Source organism: Muscardinus avellanarius, assembly GCF_963383645.1.
Source record: "Muscardinus avellanarius genome assembly, chromosome: 1".
In the NCBI taxonomy this organism is placed as follows: domain Eukaryota; kingdom Metazoa; phylum Chordata; class Mammalia; order Rodentia; family Gliridae; genus Muscardinus; species Muscardinus avellanarius.
In genome coordinates, this window is record NC_137786.1 from 184,388,581 (window position 1) to 184,410,422 (window position 21,842).

Here is a 21,842-nt window from a genome sequence, read left to right on the forward strand (position 1 = left end):
CCCGAAACCCCGTCGCCCTGTCTTCTTCCCTCCTGGACAGGAGGAGGCAGGCTCAAGGCTGTGGCAGCTGGTGAGGAGCTAGGGCTGAGGCAGGGCCTCTTCTTCCCAGATGGAGCAGGCAGACAGAAGAGAGTACAGGAAGAAGGTGGGGCCGGCAGGGGAGGGCCTCACCTTGGGAAACTGGTAGGAGACTTCAGGGAGGTAGGTGTTTCGGGATGGCTTCTTCTTGAGGGACACCACCACAAAGTACTCAAAGAGCTCCCGCTCCTGCCACTCGAGCAGCTCCAGCTCCAGTGTCCGATAGCTGGGTGCGCGCTTCAGCATGGACTGGATGTGGACCAGTCGCTGTGTGTGGGCTGGGGGCAGGTCACACATCAGGGGACAGCAGGCTGGCAACTCGCAGACCTCCCATCACCCTCCACCTGCAAGCCTTGCCTGACACCCCCTCAGCTAGGTCTGGAGGACATGAGCAGGAACAGGCTGTCCACTTCCATGCAAAGACACTTTCCTAAAAAAGGAAGCTACTGGCCTGGTCCCCTGAAGCCTGAGCTGGAGCCAGCAGGACCGCTGAGGCCAGGTGAGCCTAGAAATATGGTGCTGGCAACCACCTGTTGTCAGAGGGTATGAACCAGAAGGTATGACATCTGCCAAGGCTCCATCTTTGGGCTTTGTTACTTGGGCCTCTTGTTCCTGCCTCCTAGCCCAAAGCCCACGTGTGGACTTGCCTGGGGGACCAGTGGGAAAGGTGTAAGCTCAGGAAGGTCTGGATGCACAGGTTTGTCCATGGCCTCTGGAATGAGACAGTCCAGACCCTTTCCAGGGAGGTGGAGTCTCCTTTCCAGAGACTGAGAAGATGGGTGCCTTGGGTCCTACAAAGGGCCAGTTCCTTAGTCTATGGTATATGCAACCAGAAGAGGTACTTGCGTTCTAAACCCGCCTCTGGCCTTCCAGATTTATAACAGCAAGTCTAATGCCTGATTCCCATGGACAATGGCTTAGGAAAGTATGGGCAGGGCCACCAGCCTCGAATTTGGTGAAGGGAGACCAACTTTTGGATTAACATTGCAGGGCTCTAACTTCTGGCTCTGGTGGCCTGGTCACTTGCCTCCCTGCTGTCTCTCTACACCATTTCAGTGTAGACACTGGAACCACTTGTGCAAGGGAAGAGAAGGCTTGAGCGGGCAGCCAGGGCTGGGGAGGGTCGCCGTGCCTCACCTTTGAACCTGTCGTCGGAGTCGCTCTCGCTCTCACTATTCTCATCTGGAAAAGTAAGAGCAGGATGCACGCGTGCTGAGCCACCGCCCCATGGCAAGTGTTCTTGTTCCCCACCGACTTCTCTCACCAGGGATGGCTCTTTACCTGGTCTGGGCTGCTATGGGTTCATGGGCAGGAGCTAAGTGACCTGGGGCTGGGGTCCTTCAGAACTCAGTTTGAGAGCGCTAATCTAATATAAACCCCCAAACAGGCCTGATCTGGAGGAAGTTACAAGCCTGGCTCGGAGGCCAAGCCAGAAGAGAGGCCTATGGGTCTGGAACAAAGGGCCCTGCCTCTCAGGCCAAGATTTGAAATAGAAAACAGATCAGAGTGCTCAGTAGGCCTGGCCTTTCCCTATGCCAGCAGCAGAGTCCCACACTTCCCTCCCTATCCAGGGCCTCAGAGCTCAAGCCTGAAGGAAGCCATTCCAGCCCTAACTTCCCTCCCTGGCCCTCCCTCCTGTGTGGACATTTCCTGCCACAACCCTCCCCTCCACCTGGATGATGGAAAGATAAACCGAGTCCAGTCCGTGCCTCTCCCCATTCACGGTTCCCAGGGCGCCCGCGAGTTGACCTATCCCGGGCATCAAGGCCTACCTCTCAGCGATGCTGTCTCGAGGCTGGACATAGATAGCTTTTTTAACCTCTTCTTTCCTCTCTTGGCATTGTAGATGGAATTAATTCTTTGGACAAGCTATTTGAGAAACACAGAAAGGATGAGGTAACCCTAGCACCAGCTGCCCCTACTTCCAAGAAAGCGGGTTAGAAGCCCGTCCTTACCCTCACCAGGATGAGCCGTTTGTACTCCACACACTGGGCCCAGCACTGGGCTCCCTGCTGAGGTGGAGATTCACTGGCCATGTCTGGTAGTAGCTCTCCATCTACCTTGTCCCCTAGGAGTGAACTCCATCCCCAAGACAAGGACACTAAACTTAGCTCCCCAAAGGAAGGAACTGTGACCAAACTAGACAGGATGGGAGCTCCTGGGTCCCAAGAGTCATTGAACCAACGGAGACAAAGAGCTTCTCAGATGTAAAAACAGGAACAAGGATTCTAGCCTTTTCCCTCTGGGCCATAACCTGAGGCCCTGACAGGAAGAAGCTAAATTCCCAATATACCCAAGCATTGTTTGCAGGCTAAAAATACCATTTAGCAAAATCCTGCTGCTATGGGCTGGGGACTTTGGCTTAGCTGCCATGTGTGTAAATCATTGCTGAAAACTCTTTAAATTTCAAGAGTTATAGAAAGACCCATGTTTGAACTCGTAGGTTCCTGAAAGGCTGGAAATGTTCATGTGTGCACAGAGACCTCAAAATTCATGTACCACACTCACTAGTATGGAGTTTCTTTTCCTCCTCTAGCATCTGGGCACCAAGAAGCTGTTAATGTATCCTCATGGATAAGAAAGGGGAATGGACCAGGTGAAAATGAGGCCAGTGCAAGGGGCCAGGGTTTATGCCAAAGAAATGGAGGAAGCAGCCCTGGTCAGGGAAGGAAGGAAGGAAGGAAGGAAGGCAGGAAGGCAGGCAGGCAGGCAGGCAGGCAGGCAGGCGGGTAGGCGGAGCGGTGCCGCCCACGGCCCACCTGCGCAGCCCCATGGGCTGTGTGGGAGGTACCTTGGGAATGCGGCGGGCCCGGCGGCTGGACAGCAGCTCGCTCGTGGTGCTGAGGCTGTCCTCATTGAGGCTGGAGGGTGAAGACGGCAGGCTCAGCTGAGCCAGCAGCAGCATGTCGTCGTGGCTGTGCCTCTTGGGTAATCGTGGCAGCCGGTGGCTCTTCCTTTCCGACCAATTCCCACTGCGCAGGGACTGGCTGCTGGGTTTCAGGGAGAGCTGGTATGGGAGAGAGGATGACGGAGAGGGGCTTGTCACCAAAGCTTTGGCAAGGCTTCCACTTTAAGACCTTACTGCCAACTGGCCAGGTCAGGGAATGACTAGATACTTGTTTCCCCAAAGGAAGCCTTGCTTCATCCAGAAACAAAGAAACCTAAGGAACCTGCTTTCTCATCTGAGTGAAAAGAAAAGGGAAAGCGGAAGTTCTCCATGCACCTCCTGAAGTTTGGACAAGGATCACTGAGCCGGGTCCATGAAGCCAGTCTTCCCCACATCTCCACTGAGCCAGTCCTAAAAGGCTTCTACTAGCAGAGGCCATAAACCTATCTACAACCTGCTCTGCTGGGTGATCCTGGCAGCCTGGCCATTTTCTCTTCTTCCAGGGCTCTGGGCTATGACCAGCAGTGCTGGGCAGGGCAGGCCGCCCAGTCACCTGCCTCCCTCACCACCAGGTCCCGGCTGCCCCTCTCTCCAGCCCTGATCTACTTTACTGCCTCCCTCCATCTACACGGACGCCTTGCAGTGCGGGTGCCTTGTTGGCAATGGACCTTGCACACTGCTTGGAAGGCAGGCACCCCTGGGGACCCCAACTCACTGTTTGGGTCTCTCCTCGCTCTTGTGAATCCTCCTCCTCCCCAGCTTCCCACTTTCCTCTCCCATGCCCGTGAATCTGGCACTCAAAATTCAATGGAAGCTCATCTTAACAGAGCACATTAAAAGGGTACATACTTTATTAAAAGTAATCACGACTCCAAAGTTACATATCCTCTGCTGATGTTATAAAATGTCCAGCCCCCTCCATTTACATAAAGGCTCTCCCCCCTTGGCTCTCCAGCTTCCTGTTCCTCTGGGCAGGACCAGAATGCGTGTATATCTAAGGGCCTCCTCTTCTGACTTTTCACCTTTCCTTTCATTCTTTCTTCCTTCAACCCATTCGTCAAGATTCATTCTTAAAACTGAGTGGCTTCAACTGTTTGGCTCTCCAATCTGGTTTGGGATCTATACCTGGCCTCAAATACCAACACTGAGATAATTTCTGACACAGCTGCAAAACACCAAGACTCTAACCAGGGCCCTGTCTTCCTGATTCCCACCGAAGGGGAGGAAACACACTATGACAGGAGACTGCAGGGGCTCCTGGCTTAGTTTCGCAGCTCAGAGCTCAGACAGTGAAAGAAAGAAGGTAGGACAGGAGGCCCACCTCACTTTCCCACAGCAGTTTCAACCAGGCAGAAGTCCCTGCATACAGAGTTCTTTCCTGAGGCACCCTCTTCTGCCAAGCACTGAGGAGAAAGTCTTCATGAAAGCCGGGCTCACAGCTTGAGAGGACAGGCCCTGCGTGACCTTCATGCTGCCCTCCAGGCCACGATGGGCTGCATTACCTGCATGGGTGATGGATTGTTGTACTTCCTGTCCTGAGGACTCCACATCCTGTGCAAAGAGTCCAAGGAATTTTCAGACAGCTGTTGAGATTTTCTTCCGGCTCTTCGGCTCTTTAAGTCCACATCCTCATATGGATTCTCCTTGGGTAGCTCTCCTGCAGAGGAGGAAAAGTTAGGGAAGAGTGAGAATGGAAAGAAGGAAACACACACACACACACACACACACACACACACACACACACACACACAATTCCTGTGAACCAAAGAGAATGGCTTCTGCCTGCCCCTTGGGCTCGTGAGTCATGCAGCTGCCCGTCTGCAGTGAGGAGGCTACAAACAGATCCTGGCTCCAAGTGCAGAAGCCGAGCTCCCCCCTTCACTTCAGCTCAGCTCAGCCCTGTCTGGCCTCTGCTTTATAAATTCAGGGATTGCACAAGACTGGCTCAGCTACCCCTGCCTGTGCCCAGCCAGAGGAGAAAGCCAACACTAGGAGTATGTCCCTGGCTCTAGTCCCTCTGCCAGTAAGGCTCCTGAGAGATGCACACTTCCTGTTAGGAAAGGTTTTTCAGAAGTCAGGCAGCCCATGTGACTCTCGGTGGGTCTCCCTGCGACCCAGTCTTGGGGGTAGTCATATAGGAACTCCAAGAGCTCTAGGGAGCAGGGTTTTGCCAGACTTCCTTCACCTATTACACTGTTCGGCAAGTCTTTTACGGCAGGAATCTTGTCTGAGACAAACCCAGACCCAGAATAATGCTTAGCAAGTAGTTAGTGTTTAGTAATTATTTGTTCAGTGAATCTCTCTATGAGAGTGTCAATCTATTTCCTCTACTGCTGATTTCAGCAAAAAAAGAATTATTAGGCCGGACGTGGTGGCCCATGCTTGCAATCCCAGCATTCGGAGGTGGAGACTGGGGGATCAAAGGATCGTGATGCACGGACAGCCCCAGCTATTTTGCGAAGCCATTTGCAACTCAGTGAGACCCTGTTTCAAAAATATAAAAAACAGGTGTGGGGGTGTATCTTGGAAGTAGAATGCCCCTAGGTCCCATCCCCACTACCTAAATAAATAAATAAATAAATAAAATAAAAAGGCTAAAAAATAGGGCTGGGGTATAGCTCGGAGGTACAATGTCCTTGGGTTCCATTCCCAGTAATGCCATATATATATATATATATATATTATTATTATTATTATTAAAAAAGAGAATTATTATTGTCATTCCCTGCTTAGCCCACTTTTCTGCTGGGACACAGGAAGATGTGCAGGAGTCTAGGCCAGGGAGTGGAGGTGGGGAGTCCCTGCTTCTCAGAACCAGTTTCTAAAATCCCTGGCAGTAGGTATAGTTTTGGCATCACTGGGGGGGGGAGCTCAGGAAAAGTCCAAAACACAGCCCCTGCCATTGAAGAACATCAGGTTTTGGGATACCTTTTCTCACAAGTTGTTACCCTCTTGCCCCTTCTCTTCCAACACGTATCTAAATTTTTTTTTTTGTGGTACTAGGGGTGGAACCCAGAGGCTTTCTACCTCTGGGCTATACTCCCAGACCTATTTTTTATATTTTTCATTTGGACACAGGGTCTCACTAAGTTGCTGAGAGCCTCAATCAGTAGCTGAGGCTGGCTTCGAACCTGTGCGATCCTCTTGTCTCAGCCTCCCAAGCGCGAGGATTACAAGCGTGCACCACCACGCCCGGCCATATCTAGAATTTTTAAAAATACAATACTACCACGGGCCAGGATATTCCTGGCTTAATACCAGCAGCAAAATCTCAGGGGGATAAGGTCTACTGAGGCTGAGTGAATGCACCCTCACTCCTTCTGAATTTTCCCTCCAGTCTCAACACCACTGTTTGGGTCTTGGGATCTGGGTACCAGTGACAAGAACTAGCTTTGCTGAGGTAAGCACACTTGGTGAAACCAATTCACTGTGGTCAGCAGCAGGACTGAGCCTGTCCCATAATGCTTGGAGGTGTCTTATACCACAGAGCAGCTCGGACAGAAGAGCTATGTGGGGGAGGGCTGGCGGCTGGCCAGCTATGGTTGGTGGGGGAACTGGTTGAAGGCCCCCCACCCTTCTGCAGGGACACGACCCGGTGCCTAATCAATGGCTTCGCCATCCCTTCCGGGGCCTGGGAAATCTTCACCTGAATAACCCAGAGCTTATCAAATTCAACACATCCAAAGCCAAATGCATCGTCTTCCCTCCAACTTGGATCTTCTATCTGTATTAACTACTCTGAGGCGGAATCCTTATCCATAGACTCGCCACCTGAGCAGGGAATGCTGTCTCCCATTCTCTCCTGCTAGGTAACTGCTACTCATCCTCTAAGACTAAGCTCAGGACGTCCTCCCAGAGATCTCAAACCACTAAGATGCCTATGAGTAATAAAAAGGATCACTGCGGTGAATCCATAGTACAACACTATCCAGCAATGAAAAAGAATGCACTGCTGCACAAAACAACATGGACGAATCTCACAGAAATAAAATTAAGCAGAGCCTTGAAGACAAGGCACTGCTTATTTACGTATAGCAAAGTCTACCAAGTCTTAAGTAAAATTTGGTGAATTTTCACATACGTGTATAACTATGCACCTATCACTCAAATCAAGATATGGAACATTTCTAGTACCCTTCTGTCTCTTCCCAGTAAATGTGATCCTGTTCTAAAGTACATTATTTGACTTTTAACACCATAAATTAGTTCTTCCTGTTCTTATACACCGAAGAAAGAAAAAAAAAAAAAAAAAAAAAGAGCTACAGGGCTGGAAACAAAGGCTTCTGGGACTCCAGGTCTGCCTCTACTAGGCACAGCAGAAAACACAACCCCTATGTGCTTGTACTCTTCAAAAGCCGAGGTTCCCCCAAATTGTGGCATCTACTTATTACTACTATGAAAATCCACACTGAATTTAGGAAACACCTTTACAGAGTCGGGGTGGGGGTAGGTGAAGGAAAAGATTCAGTGACAGCTAGAGAGATGTCAGAGGGAACAAGGCGAATCTCTGTAAACTTATGAGTTGGTCAAGGCTGGGTAAAGAAAGTATTTGGGACTGGAGTAAGTGATTCCCAACACCAAGCAGAGTCCCCAGTGATGCAGCAGACCTTTTCCTGTAACACAGTCATACTAATAAAATGACTTGTCTCCATTCCAGAGCCCTGACTAAGCACAGCCAGCTGATCAGTCCTGACTCAAGAGGCCAAATAGCAAACCTGCCGTCGCCCACGTGTTTTCTCCAGTCCATCCCGCTGAAGGGTACTTTGGGAAAAAGGGGAGTGAATTTTTTACTCTTTGGTCCCTCCCCAGCATATACCCTGCAGGGATAAGGTGGTGATAGGGATTAAGAATGGAATAAACCAGGTGTGGTGGTGCACACTTGTAATCCCAGCATTTGGGAGGCTGAGACAGGAGGATCCGGGTTCACTGACAGCTTCAGCTACTTAGTGAGGCCCTTTGCAACTCAGTGAGACCCTGTTTCAAAATAAAAAATAGGGCTAGGGGTGTAGCTTGGAGCAGAATGCCCCTGGGTTCCACCCCCAGTACTGCAAAAAAAAGAAAAGAACATCAGGACACATTTCTCCTGATCCTGTAAAACAGAACCAGAACATCATTGTCCAGATTGGGGCAGGAGGAACATTCATCCCCAGCTCATCAAATCCAGACTGCCTTGAGATGGATGATCAATGAAAATCCCTGCCAGCATCCCCAAACTGTAGAAGACCTGTCTCAACCCCTTTTGCTCAGGGTTTCCCCAAGCCATTAACAGTTTGGGTTAGTGGGCTGACCTGAACATTTGTGGGATGTTTAGCAGTAACCCTGGCCTCTTGGGATAAATGTTCCACTATCTACTAGATGACATTAGCATCCCTCAGACAATAAAAAATATCTCCAGACACTGCCAAATGTGCCCTGAGGACAGAAGGATAAATGTTAAATAAGGAAGGGAAGGAGGGGAGAGGGGTGAAACTGCCTCCCACTGAGAACCACTGCTTTAGGGAAGAGACTTCTGAACTTCCTAATGGAAGCTTCCAACTTCCATGCCACGAGTCCCAAATCTAACCATCTTTTCTTCCATCTTTCCCTTCTTCCTCTTCTCCCTCTCCTTCCTTTTCTCCCCAGAATCAGAGTTTCAAATTTTTGATATAAAATCTGAAACTCCAAGAAAAAGATGTCGAGGCCCAGACAAGAATAAATGTATGATGTTGATGCACATCAGTGATAACCTGAGGAAAAAAAGGTGGCAATAACCGGGTTCTCCACACTACTGCCACCTCTGGAAACTAGCCTGCAGGGAGGCCTCGGTGCCCACTCCTCCTGCCCAGGCCGAGTGCCAGCCACTTTCTTCTCCGATGTAACCAATCCCCTAATCATTCTCTAGGAACTGGCTGCTGACCCCGGGCAAGCCCTGCCTCCCCATCCTCAGTGAGGTCCTCCCCAACCCTACTCACCTGCTAGCTCCAACCTCACAGACCGTTCCTGACGACTTTTTTTGAAGTCATCTCACAGACATACTCCCTGCCATCTTTCCAGACAGGAAGGGTGCCCAGGGGATGGGGATGTGGAAAAAAAGCCTAGTCCTGGAGCCACTAAACTAAATTTGCTGAGAGCAGGTAAGTACCAAGGCAAAGCGTGGGGATCTCACAGGGAAACTGAGCTACAGGATGGCTGGAGACTCTACAGCTGAGAGACATGGCGAGATGAGCCATGAGAGAGAGGCAGAGATGAGCCACAGGGAGCCTGCAAGACTGCATTCCCACCCATACAGCTTCCTCGAGTCAGTCCACACTGCTTGGAGAGGGACAAAGAAGTAGGCCCTCTTCTCTCTTCTCTGAAGGTCTGGCCCTGAGCAGTCCCATCTCATCAAGCTCTCAGCTGGGGAGACCAGAGGTCCCAATCTTTCCCAGTTTTTCTGAAGAAGTTAGGGGACAAGGGCATCACCAGGAATTTCTGCTTTGCACTCTTGTAAAAGAGGCTTGTTAGAGCCCAGACTTAACATGCAGGGGTCCTCTTGAAGGAAGAAGCCAGCCCTGGCTCCCACTCCTCCCCGCAGCTCCTTGGGCCATTAAACACACATGCAATCCCCCCCCCCCTTGCAACTGGAAGAACCAATCAGGGAGGGAGTGTATCTACAGAGGCCTGAGGATGTCTGCAGAGTCCAAACTTCCTGAACCACACCCATGGCTAGGGCCTCCAGTCTGAAGCTTCCCTCCCCATACCCCTCTGGCTCCAACTGGCTGCCTCTCCTGGGTCTCCGCCTTTCTCCTTTCTCCCTCTCTCATGCAGCAGAGAAAGGGCCAGGCTGGGGGCCCAACTCCCTTGAGACGCACTGTTACCCTCCCTCCAAGCCTCGGCACCAGTTCCCAGCAGCCCCAGCACCTTTCCCCGGGCTGCACCTCTTGGCTGCTTTGCTTCCTGCTGCAACCTCCATCCTGGTAGTGCCCTCTGTTCCTTACTGTTGCCCAGCTTGGGGGTGAATGAGAGAAGAAGGCAGAGAGAGTGGAGGCTCAGAAGGCTTTGCGGTACAGGCTGACTGGCCCTGTCCCCAGCTTGCATCCCACTGAAGTTCCCGGAAGCTCTCCCCGGGCTCCAACTAGCTGATGGGAGTGGGAATCTCTATAGGAATGCAGCCCAAGCGCCTTGGTCAGGCGCCCAGGCCACTCCACATAACTCCCTAAAACAAGCCACTTCCTCGGGTACATTTTTCAGTGTCAGGCTCAGAATGCGAATGATTTTAAGGCTTTGTAGAATAGCAGGATCTTCCAAGGGCAGATGTCAAACTAGATGGGCAAGAATTAACCACCCCAGGAAGCAGCAAGACAACAACTTTCTTTCTGAACCCTTCTATTGCAGATTAGCAGGCAAAACATCAGCCTGTCCAGAGCATCTTACCCTAGTTCCCCAGGCATCGTGCCTGGTGTGGGCAGGAGGCCAGCAAACTCCCCATAGCCTTTCATTCAAATCCACTGCTCCGAGAGGACTCCTTCATCTCTGGACCAACTAGCCCTCAACTCTAACAGACCAAGAACTCCCGTCCAATCAGATTTACCCAAGATAGAGACTTAGCACTGGCACTCTCTGCCCCCTTAGAGCACCACTATCACAGGCCTGAAACAAAGCTCCGCTTGTCCCTGTGGACCTAAGGCAGCCCAAGGGCTGGATAACCACCCAGAGTCGGGAACAACTTCAAGCCCACAGACACAGGCTGAGCAAGACCAGAGGGGGCTCCGGGGTAATCAAAGCCACTGGACACCCCAGGCAAAAAGAGAAACCCACGTTCAAGCAACAAAAGATCTCCTCAAGGTCTTAGAGTGGGAGGGAGATCCAAATTCTGTGAGTCTCTCCAGGGAGGGAGGAAGGGAAAAACCAACCAGAATCTAGCAGAAAGAGAAGACCCTCCCTTGTATTTCCTTCTCGTGTTCCTGGTCAGGTCCTAGAAATTCTGACTTGGCTATGTGGGGGATAAAAAGGAAGGAAAGCATGCCCAGGGCACTGTGCAAACTGCCTGTCAAAACCCAAGCGCCCAAGCCAGGCATGGTGGCACACGCTTATAATCCCAGCACTTGGGAAGTTGACACAAGAGGATCACAGGTTCAAAGCAAGCCTCAGCTACTCAGTGAGGCCCTCCACACTTAGTGAATAATCCCTGTTTCAAAATAAAGAATAGTAAGCCAGGCGTGGAAGCGCACGCTTGTAATCCCAGCACTTGGGAGGCTGAGACAGGAGGATCGTACAGGTTCAAAGCCAGCCTCAGCTACTTAGTGAGGCTCTCAGCAACTTAGTGAGACCCTGTTTCCAAATAAACTATAAAACAGATCTGGGAGTGTAGCCTGGAGGCATAAAAGCCCCTGGGTTCTACCCCCAGTACCAGATAGAAAGAAAGAATGAATGAAAGAACAGGGCAAGGGGTGTAGCTCAGAGGTAGAAAGCTTCTGGGTGCAATCCCCAGTAACACACACACACACACAGCCTCAATTCCCCTAAACAGGTACCTGGGCCACTCCTAGCACTCTCCTGTATGCACCTCCTTTTTTCTTCTCTCTATTCTCTAAACAGTGCTCCAAAGATCCAGAAGCTATGTAAGCAGTTAAGGAAGATGCCCCAATCCCAACTTAATCCTGTTATAGCAGGAAGCCCTCACCCCTATATCTCATCTGCCCAAGAAGCAACAAGCTGCTTCTGTATTTTCTTACCTTCTCATGTAACATTCCAGAGTGGAAGAAAGTCTCTAATGAGTGAGGGACAGGGGCCGAAGACACACTCAACCCCTCTCTCTGACCTGACCTATGGCAGCCCAGGAGAGTGACCCCAAAACCCTTCCCCCTAGGCATTGCCTCAAACAACCCTGAACAGAGCCCCAGATCGTGAACCCTGAACAGGGAAGAATAGGCGAACCTCTCCAGCTCCTTCTCAGAGTTCGGCTGCCACAAGAATATATCCCCACTTGAAATGCTTGCACTGCACAAAAGGGCTCCCAGGCCTTGCAGAGAACAGGGAGGGCCACAGCACTGCCAGTGCACGGCACGCTGGAGGGCAAGCAGAAAACTCTGGCCCTCTCTGCCCACTGCGGCAGCCAAACTCCCAGGAGCTCCGGGTAGCAATGATATGTTGCAATTCCTGCCAAACTAGGGAAAATTGGAATATATCTTGCAACAGGAGATAGAAAAGATTAGATGGGAATGAGGCAACAGAGCTGCGTCCTCCCTCACTAAGAGACTTTTGTCCACTGTGGGATGCTGCGTGAGGAAGCAAGGAAATACAGGAGCAGCTTCCGTGCTTCCTAGACAGAGGAGTTACGGCGAGGGGTGAGGACTGTATGAGGTACAGCTGGGGTTGAGGCATCTTCCTTAACTGCTCACCTTGTTTCTGAATCTTTGGCTCTGATCCCTCAGCTCTAGGGTGCAAAGCTGTCATTTTCTCAGAATTGAGGAAAAGGCCTCCCTCTCCATAGCATTTGTTGTGCTATAGGGATCTCACTCCTGCAGTCTTCTTGCTATGATACAGTTCTGCATGGCTACGTACTCTACCCTTCGTTCCCGGGAAAGCAGAGTGTCTGTGCGTCTGAGCATGGCTGCTCACCCTAGAAACGCTAGCCCAGCAAGTCGTTAAGGAGGAAAAATACAAGTGATGACCCGGGCCCAGTGAGCTGGACGGCCCTGGCTTCATACGATTCCCACATTCTGAGACTCTGGAGGGTTCTTTCTGCTGGGGTCACTTCTTCCTGTAACATGTTAACTTAGACTATGATCTTGAGCTCCAAGGCCTAAGGAAGAGATGGAGAAAGTAAAGTACTGGGAGCAGGAGCACATGGACAGGCCGCATCTGCTCCCTCCCCATCGCTGGCCTCTGCTAAGACACACGCCGGGAGCAGAACTGAAGCCCTCACTGAAGAAGATGAGTAGACTTTAAATGAATGGCCCAAATCCGCCCAACCCGGCCTAGACCATCCACTTTTTGTTGACCCTTAAACTTGTGTTTGCCAACCCCATGTTCTCCTACTTGTTAGAAGACAATTCTCTATGAGTATTCCATTTCTGCCCTCCGAGCAAAAGGAATGGGCAGTTAAGGACTCTATTTTCAAGGACGTTTATCAGCAAACAGCCTTGGCAGATGGAGACAATGTCTCTCTCTTGGGGAGAAGCAGATTTGCTTCCTGACTGGAAATGATACTGTCTCCTTGTAGGACAGAGGTCTGGCAGGTCTGCTAGCAGCTGGAGGAGACCAGGGTCTCCTAAGCTTGGCCTCCTCTGCCGGAGGAGCCTGGGAGCTATGTGGCGCTTCTCCCTGGGCCTCCTCCATACTGCCCGTGGGACCCCTGAGCAAGGATGGCCATGGGAACACGAAGCTCATGCTGCTGCCGCGTCATGGGTAATAAAGTTCTATGTCTGCGACCCAAGAGTCTCATGTCTCCTGCCAGCAGCAATAAAACTGGGGCTATGAAACTTGGTAGCTTGTACTAACGACAGGATGCCCGTATCCTCTCAAAATTTAAATGGTGAAACCTATCCCCCAGTGTGTTTGTATTGGTAGGGGGGCCTTCTGGGAGGTAATTAGCTCAAAAGGGCAGAGCTTTATGAATGGGATTAATGACCTTATAAAAGGGACCCAGAGAACTCCCTTTCTTCTTTAGCACATAAGGATACTGGGAGATGATGGATTTTTTGTTTGTTTGTTTTTTGTTTTGGTACTAAGGATTAAACCTAGAGGCAGTCTACCTCTAAATCTTTTCATTCTTTACTCTGAAACAAGGTCTCACTAAGTTGCTGAGTCCCCCTAAGTTGCTGAGGCTGGCCTTGAACCTGTGATCCTCCTGTCTCAGCCTCCCAAGTACGGATTACAGGCATCTGCCACCATGTTGGATATGATGTCTGTCTTTGAATCAGGCACTCACCATACACTGAATCTAACCATGTTGTATTCTTAGCTCATTTAATTATTATTATTAGTGTGTGTGTGTGTGTGTGTGTGTGTGTGTGTGTGTGTGTGGTGCTGGGGATTGAATCTAAGGGCATTCTACCTTTGAAGTACACCCCCAGCCCATTTATTTATTTATTTATTATTATTATTATTATTATTATTTATTTTTTGGTGATACTGGGGTTCCTGGAAACCCTTCTACCACCGGGCTACACTCCCAGACCTATTTTTATATTTTTATTTGGAAACAGGGTCTCTTAAGTCAGTGAGGCTGGCTGCATCCCAGATCCTCCTGTCTGGCCTTCTAAGTACTCGGATTAAAAGCATGAGCCACCACGCCCGGCTTCTTAGCTCATTTAATCCTAACAACAACCTTATGAAATATTATTACTATTGTTGTTAATCACACCATATCATCATTTTATAAGAGGAAAACAGAGCCCGCACAATAGTGAGGCAATTTGCCTTAGCTACACAGCTACGGAAGAGTGCTGTTGGGCACTCAAGTCTTTGGAAAGCAAAACGGAGAATAACGTAGTTTCCCCTCTGTGTGGTCCGGAAGGCCCTTTGATCTCAGTTCCCTTGGTCACTCAGCTCCTCTGTCTTGCGAAGGTGCTTCCTCTAATGCTGGTTTCCAGGAGGAGTTCCCCAAGGTGGGACCCATTTGCCTACCCTGAACAAGGGGAGCCTGTGAGTATCTCCTGCAGTTCTGCTGCAGCCCCCGGAGATGGCCCAGCCTGTTGCCACCTGCCACCGCTTACCCACAATATCTTCATAGGCGTTTTCTTCTAAAGTGCTTTTGGATCCAAACTTGGGTTGGCTCTCAGTACCATTCTCAGTGGGAGAAGAGGGGTACAGGGACTGGAGACTGGATGCATCCTCAAACTCAAAGGATTTTCTGCGGATAACAAGAACAAGAGTCATTCCAACTGAACCAGATCCCTGTTGCTTTGTTGGGAGATGGCCATGGGCAACAGCAACCACCAGAGGCACTCCTCATAAAACCAGCTATTGAGAAAAGCATTAAGGTGCATCCAAACTTACCATCTAAACGAGGAGATGGATGGTCCCAAAGGCTCCAATCTAGAGGCCTGAATGCACTAGGTAACTACAACTACCATAGTTTAAATGCATACTGTGGGTTAGGTGCTGTTCACATGCACCTCCACATGCGTGTTACCTCATCAACCCTCACAACAGTGCTAGCAGGCATTGTGCTGCTTTAAAATGAGACTGAAGTGGCAGGTAGGGGTAGCCTTTCTTTCTTTTCTTTTTCTTTCTTTCTTTCTCTTTATTTATTTTGGTACTAGAAACTGAACTCAGGGGGCACTCTACCTCCAAGCTATACCCCCAGTCCTTTCTATTCTTTATTTTGAAACAGGGTCTTGCTAAATTGCTGACACTGGCCTCAAGCCTGCCTCAGCCTCTCGAGTACTGGGATTACTGGCAGGTATCACCACATCTGGCTCCATCTGCCTTTTGAATGCCACAGTCTGTCACGGTTCTGTCTTCAGGACTCTGTTTTGTTTTGTTTTGGGTCCTGGGGATTAAACCCAGAGGCTTACTATACCTTTAGCCTCATTTTATTTCTTACTTGAAAAAGAAGGCCTTAATAGGTTTTAAAGGGCCTCTTGAAGATGCCAAGGCTAACTTTAAACCAGTGATCCTCCTGTCTCAGCCTCCCAAGTACTGGGATTACAAGCATGTGCCACCATGCCTGGCTTCGGGACTCTTTTGAGGGTTTTGTTTGTTTTTGTTTTGTTTGCTCTAAATTTTCTATGGCCCAAATATCTGTGGGCCATCACTATATATATACCACTTTATATACCACCTTTTTTTTTTTTTTTTTTTTTTTGGTGATACTAGGGTTCCTGGAAACCCTTCTCCCTCCAGTTACACTCCCAGACCTATTTTTATATTTTTGTTTGGAAACAGGGTCTCTTAAGCCAACCTACGAGATCCTCCTGTCTCCGCCTCCCAAGCGCGGGGATTACAAGCATGCGCCACCACGCCCGGCCCACTTATACCTTTTGATGCCTAAATTTTTGGCTTTGGCTCAGACTTCTCAACTAGTTTAACACCCAATAGCTGAGGACTATGGTTCCCAAATGCTGGTGTTGAGACCAGGTATTCACTGACATATACAGTAGAGTCAACAACTTATTCAGGTAAATCTCTAGCCTGAAAATGAGGCCCAAATCATGTTGTCAAATTATCCTTGAAAAGCCTCCAGCAAGGTACTGTTTGAACACCCCCAATATTATCTCTATACCCCCACCTCTTTTTTGTTTTGAAACAGGCTCTTGCTATGTTGCTGTCAGTCTTTATGTTGCTGAGACTATCCTCAGCTTGCTATATCCTCCTGTCTCAGCCTCCCAAGAACTGACTTAAAATTTTTTTCCCCAGTACCAGGAATTGAACCCAGGAAGAACATTCTACCTCCGAGCTACACTCCCAGCCCTATTTTTTATTCTTTATTTTGAAACAGGGCCTCACTAAGTTGCCCTCGGAGGGCCTCACTAAACTAAGTAGTTGAGGTTGGCTGCAAACCTGCAATCCTACTGTCTCAGCCTCCCAAGTACTGGGAATAGAAGCATGCACCACCATGCTCAGCTTTAAATCTTTTTTTTTTTTAATAAAAAAGTGTATAAGAATCATACCTTTCTAGGTATGATGGCACATCCCAATACTTGGAAGGCTGAGACAGAAGGATTGCAGATTTGGAGACAGCCTCAGTAAGTTGTGAAACGCTCATCAACCTAGTGAGACCCTGTTTAGAAATAAAAACTTAAAAAAGGTCTGAGGTACATGCAGTTCAGAGGTAAAATGTCCCTGAGTTAAATTCCTAGTACCACAAAGAAAAAATAAAAAGAATCACACCTGGCATAACAGCTACAAATTCACCACCTTACATTCCTCTCAAGGGAATATGTTCACTGAGAAGAGGCAAAAAGAACAGTTTGCACTTTTTATACGGTGTCTCTTTTTTAAAAAGAGCACAAGCCGGGCGTGGTGGCGCACACTTGTAATCCCCACACTTGGGAGGCAGAGACAGGAGGATCGGGCAGGTTCGAAGCCAGCCATGCTGGCTTAAGAGACCCTGTTTCCAAAATAAAGTATAAAAAAAAAATGGGTCTGGGAGTGGAGCCCAGAGGTAGAAGGGTTTCCAGGAACCCCAGTACCACCAAAAAAAGAAGAAGAAAAAAAAAAGAGCACAGATGACCTGGGTGTGGTGGTATACCCTTATAATCCCATTACTTGGGAGGCTGAGACAGGAGGATCATGCAGGTTTGAAGCCAGCCTCAGCCACTTAGTGAGGCTCTCAGCAACTTAGTGAGACCCTGTTTACAAATAAAATATAATATGGGTCTGGGAGTGTAGTAGCCCGGAGGTAGAAAGCCCTTGGGTTTCATCCACAGTAACACACACACACACACACACACACACACACACACACACACTCACTCACTCACTCACACACACGTACAGATTTAAGTCTGCTATCTTCTTATATAAAGTCACTCCACCATATGTGGTATATGTGCGTATAGATTACCTACAAATGTAACATATGGGAATGCATGTTAAACCTCCGGCTGATGAACTCTCTCTTGCTACTCTCTCTTATTACCTAGCTAACTGCCTTTTCCTCTTTTCAATTTAGCTCAGCAGTTCCATCTACCAAGGGCCTCTCCCTACTCCCCACTCTAAATTAGATGGCTCTCCTCTGGATCTCTGCGCTGTCCTGCACTGAGACGATTGTGACACATCTCACAGTATCTATCTATGATACATCTGTGCACCAGGCCGAAATCCTTGAATAGAAGAAATGTGCCTTATTTGCCTAGGTCCCTTTGACCAGCAGAGGGTCTGGTGCACAGCAGGCTCCAGATGGAAGTTTATAGAAATGGATGAATAAGGACAAAACAAACTATCTTGACAGGCTGGTAAAGGATTAAAGAGCCAGTGAGTGCTCTGGGGTGGACCCAAACAAGAGATTACCCTTTAGCTATGGGCTATTCTGGATCAGGAGTCTGAACCTTTGTGGCTCATCCTCTCTGCACCGGGCAGGAAGTTTACATGTGAGGTGGGATATGCTGATGAAGCCGGAGGTACAGGAACAGATGAAGAATCCCCAGAAGTAAAATGCCCCTAAAGGCCCATCTGACTTTGGGTCAGCTGGGAAGGGAGTGGAGGCCTTCCTCCTGCCTATCCAGAGAGTAGATGCCTATGGCTTTCACCAGCTCCAGCTCCCAAGTCACTCTGGCGAGATGGCCCAGGAAGTGCAGAGTCAGAACCCCCAGACTGACCAGAAAACCATCGACCAATGCAAACTATGGCCAAGAAATGGTGACACGTTCTTTAACGTCTTCTCCCACCAGTTTCCTTTTTCCTTCTCCAATCAGTCTCTCCTTTCAGGACTTAAAAATCCCCTCTTGAAACAGTCCCGGGGGTTTCCACATGCCTGGGAGGCCCTTGGGAGAGAGTTGTTGTGTTAAATTTGCCAACACTACTGTGTTTAGAATAAAATGCGATAGTCAGATAATGCTTCACCTGAATAAATAAACTTCTGCTGCTGGCACTTCAGATAGTAGTGAGGCTGAGATCTTACTAGTGAAAGAAGATAGCTCTGAGCTTCACATGAAGGATAAAAGACACCTCACCATGGCTTAGGACACAGCCAGCTACACCTCAAAGCCAAGCCCCTCAGGATACAGCACTGAGGAAAAGTGCTTCCACCCCCATGCCATTCATCATGTAAGAGGGGAAGGGCTAAATCAGTGATGTGTGCATGTATGCCTCTACCACTTTATATCCCATCAGGATGTATGAGTATAATGCATCAATAAAAAAAAAGGTCCAAGCATAGTGGCACACACTTGTCTCAGAATTTGGGAGGCTGAGGCAGGAGGATCTGGGTTCACGGCCAGCCTCAGCTACTTAGTGTGGCCCTTTGCAACTCAGCGAGACCCTGTTTCAAAGTAAAGAATAAAAATTAGGGCTGGGAGTGTAGCTGGGAGGTAGAATGCCCCTGGAGTCCATCCCCAGTACTGCAAAAAAAAAAAAATAATAATTAATATGCAAGGTATAATTTTATAATAGATATAAAAGTATCCTGTAAGAGTAGGAGAATAATCTCATTTTTCTCTACAACTATTACAAAACTAATGATTATTCAGTGCTTCGGAGCTCATAAACTATTCCTGTGGCCCACCCTGCAATCTGTGTGTACATCCTCCATTTAACAGAAAGCCACCGTGCCCCACCACAAGACATGGGATGTATATGAGTTACCTGCTCTGGGACTTGCGGTGTCCACGCACATCCTTCTTGGGTCTCCGGGTGACTGGCGGGGCTGGGGTGGAGGGCAAGGGAGGTGGAGCAGCAGGTGTGGGTGAAGGAGGTAGACCATTGCTTGGTTTAGTCTTGGGGTTCTTGTCAGCCTCATATTCAAAGGTGCGCTTGGGTTTGGGGACAGGGTTCACAGCGGGATCAGGGGAACTCTTCGAGGGCAGCAGCTGGGAGCTAGGGCTATTCCCTGGCGTCCCTGGCTTCATGGAACCGCTGCCTTCCCTCTCCAGGGGCAGGCCTGCCTCCCCCCCAACTCCGGCCACCCCCACGGCCCAGCTGCCAGCGCTCCCACTTGCGCCCCCTGCTGGCTCGTCCAAGGTGTCCGAGGTTCCGGTCTTCCTCTTCCCATGGTCTATGCTGTAGCAGCTGCTGGGGAGCTGGGGGAGCCCCCGGCCTGGCTGCTCCTTCAGGGCCTGTTCAATCTTCTGGATCCGGCTCAGCACTGCTGAGCTCTCTTTCCTGCTGCCATGCCCTTTGAGGAAGGCGCTGGGCTCGCTCCGGCCTGGCCGCTTTTCCAGCCGGTAGAAAGAGTCCCGGACAGGGAGTGCCTCTCCCTCCTCCTCCGTCTCAGGGTAGGAACACTCGGAGAAGGTCCTGCTCATCCTCCGGAGGCCCTTGAAATCAAAGGTCTTTTCTGAGCTGCAGGGGGATGGCACCACACTGGGACAGCCCACGCTGGGGCAGCCCTCGCTGACGGCCCCCTCACCCCCAGAGCCCTCCCGCTTCTCTCCACACAGGCTCATCCTGGGCAAAGCCTCTCGGCGACCTTCCCATGCTGAAATCTTCTCCCGGATGCCCAGGCTGTGGGCGCGGGCGCCGGTGCGGGTCAGCAAGACACTCCGAGGACCAGCCGCTGGCCCTGGGAAGGGAGTGCTCTGGGCAAGGGGGAGGCAAGCAGCTACTCCCTCTACATCCTGGGCTGCACCCTGGGCATTCTCCTTCTGGCCCGCTCTCTTGCAGACTGAAGGACTTCTGTCCAAAGACTTGAAGCTGGTGGCTTTGAGAGGACAGATGGGTGGTGAAGTATCTGGAGAGAGTTCTTGTGGATCTTGGGGTGACAGATCACGGGGGTGCCAGCCCTTGAGGAGTACCCGGGAGCTGGAGCGGCTGGGGTACCGGCAGGCTGAGGTTTCACTATCACTGAGGGGATAGATGGGACTTCTCGGTGGGGACAGAACTGGAGGTGGAGAGACTGACTGAGACCTGGGAGAAATAAAAGAAGAAAGTAGTGAGTGGGCTAATATCCAGTGGCATCATGCTTTATTCTTAGAAAGCTCAGTATCTCTTTGTTGTAGGACTGTCAAAATCAAAAGGTACTCTTAAGACTTTTGTTTTTCTTTTTTTTAAATTTTGCTTCTTTTTTATTTTTAATTAATTAATTTATTTTTTAAATTGGTGCATTGTCATATATCAATCACATTGGAGTACAAGACTTGAGAGGATATACAAGCACACATCATTCCAATTAGCCCTCCTCCAGCCCCCTTCTTTGCAGTACTGGGAGTGGAACCCAGGGGCATTCTACCTCTGAGCTACACCCCCAGCCCTATTTTTAATTCTTTATTTTGAAACAGGGTCTAAGTTGCAGAGGGCCTCACTAAGTAGCTGAGGCTGTCTCCGAACCACAATCCTCCCAAATGCTGGGATTACAAGTGTGTGCATGCCACCATGCCTGGCTCTCTATGACTTTTTAATGAACCTTCAAGTGTGTCTCTCAGAAGAGAAATGGTTCCTTAGCCACAGCAGGCCAAACTAAATGAGCCTCTGCCCAACTTATCCACAGAGACCCAAGTAATCCCTGGAGCAGAAGCCTGCTCTGTGATACGCTCGAGCATCGCAAGAGTCTGTATGTGCCAACAAGAAAACAGTGAGATCAGAGAGATCAGAGGTGTGCTGCTAAGTGGCTAACAACTGGCTCTCTTCAGGAGACTATATAGATTGGTAGCATTTTCCAATTTCTCTCTTGTTTTTTTAAGATAAAAAATTTGTCGGGCATGGTGGCGCATACTTGTCATTTCAGTACTTGGGAGGCTGAGACAGGAAGATCACAGGTTTGTGGCCAGCCTCAGCTACAGAGTGAGGCCCTCTGCAACTTAGTGAAACCCTGTTTCAAAATAAAGAATTAAAAATAGAGCCGAGCATGGTGGCTTGCAATCCCAGTACTTAGGAAGCTGAGACCAGAGGATGGCAGTTCGTGGACAGCCTCAGCTACTTAGTGAGGCCCTCCCCAACTTAGTGAGACCCTGTTTCAAAATAAAGAATAAAAAGTAGGGCAGAGGCCAAGTGTGGTGGCACACGCTTGTAATCCCGCGCTTGGGAGGCAGAGACAGGAAGATCACACAGATTCAAAGCCAGCCTCGCTGGCTTAAGAGACCCTGTTTCCAAATAAAAATATAAATATAGGTCTGGGAGTGTAGCCCAGAGATAGAAGGGTTTCCAGGAACCCCAGTACCACCACACACAAAAAATAATAATAATAGGGCAGAAACTGTAGCTTGGAGGCTGAATGCCCCTGGGTTCCATCCCCAGACCCACAAAAAATAAAATCAAAAATCAAAAATCAGCCTGGGGGTGTAGCCCAGAAGTAGAATGCCCCTGGGTTCAATCT

The 21,842-nt window shown here is 49.6% G+C and overlaps 1 protein-coding gene across 1 annotated transcript in view; it reads right to left on the reverse strand.

The window, feature by feature from the left end:
• The window catches only part of DENND2B (DENN domain containing 2B), a gene marked incomplete at both ends in the record, with an annotated part of 63,793 nt that overhangs the window by 20,427 nt on the left and 21,524 nt on the right, over nt 1-21,842 (reverse strand). Inside the window, 9 exon segments of the mRNA XM_080705110.1 lie at nt 172-356; nt 1,216-1,260; nt 1,851-1,947; nt 2,870-3,085; nt 4,468-4,622; nt 9,862-9,903; nt 9,906-9,931; nt 14,637-14,780; nt 19,178-20,437. Of these exon segments, the coding sequence (XP_080561236.1) occupies nt 172-356; nt 1,216-1,260; nt 1,851-1,947; nt 2,870-3,085; nt 4,468-4,622; nt 9,862-9,903; nt 9,906-9,931; nt 14,637-14,780; nt 19,178-20,437 (2,170 nt within the window).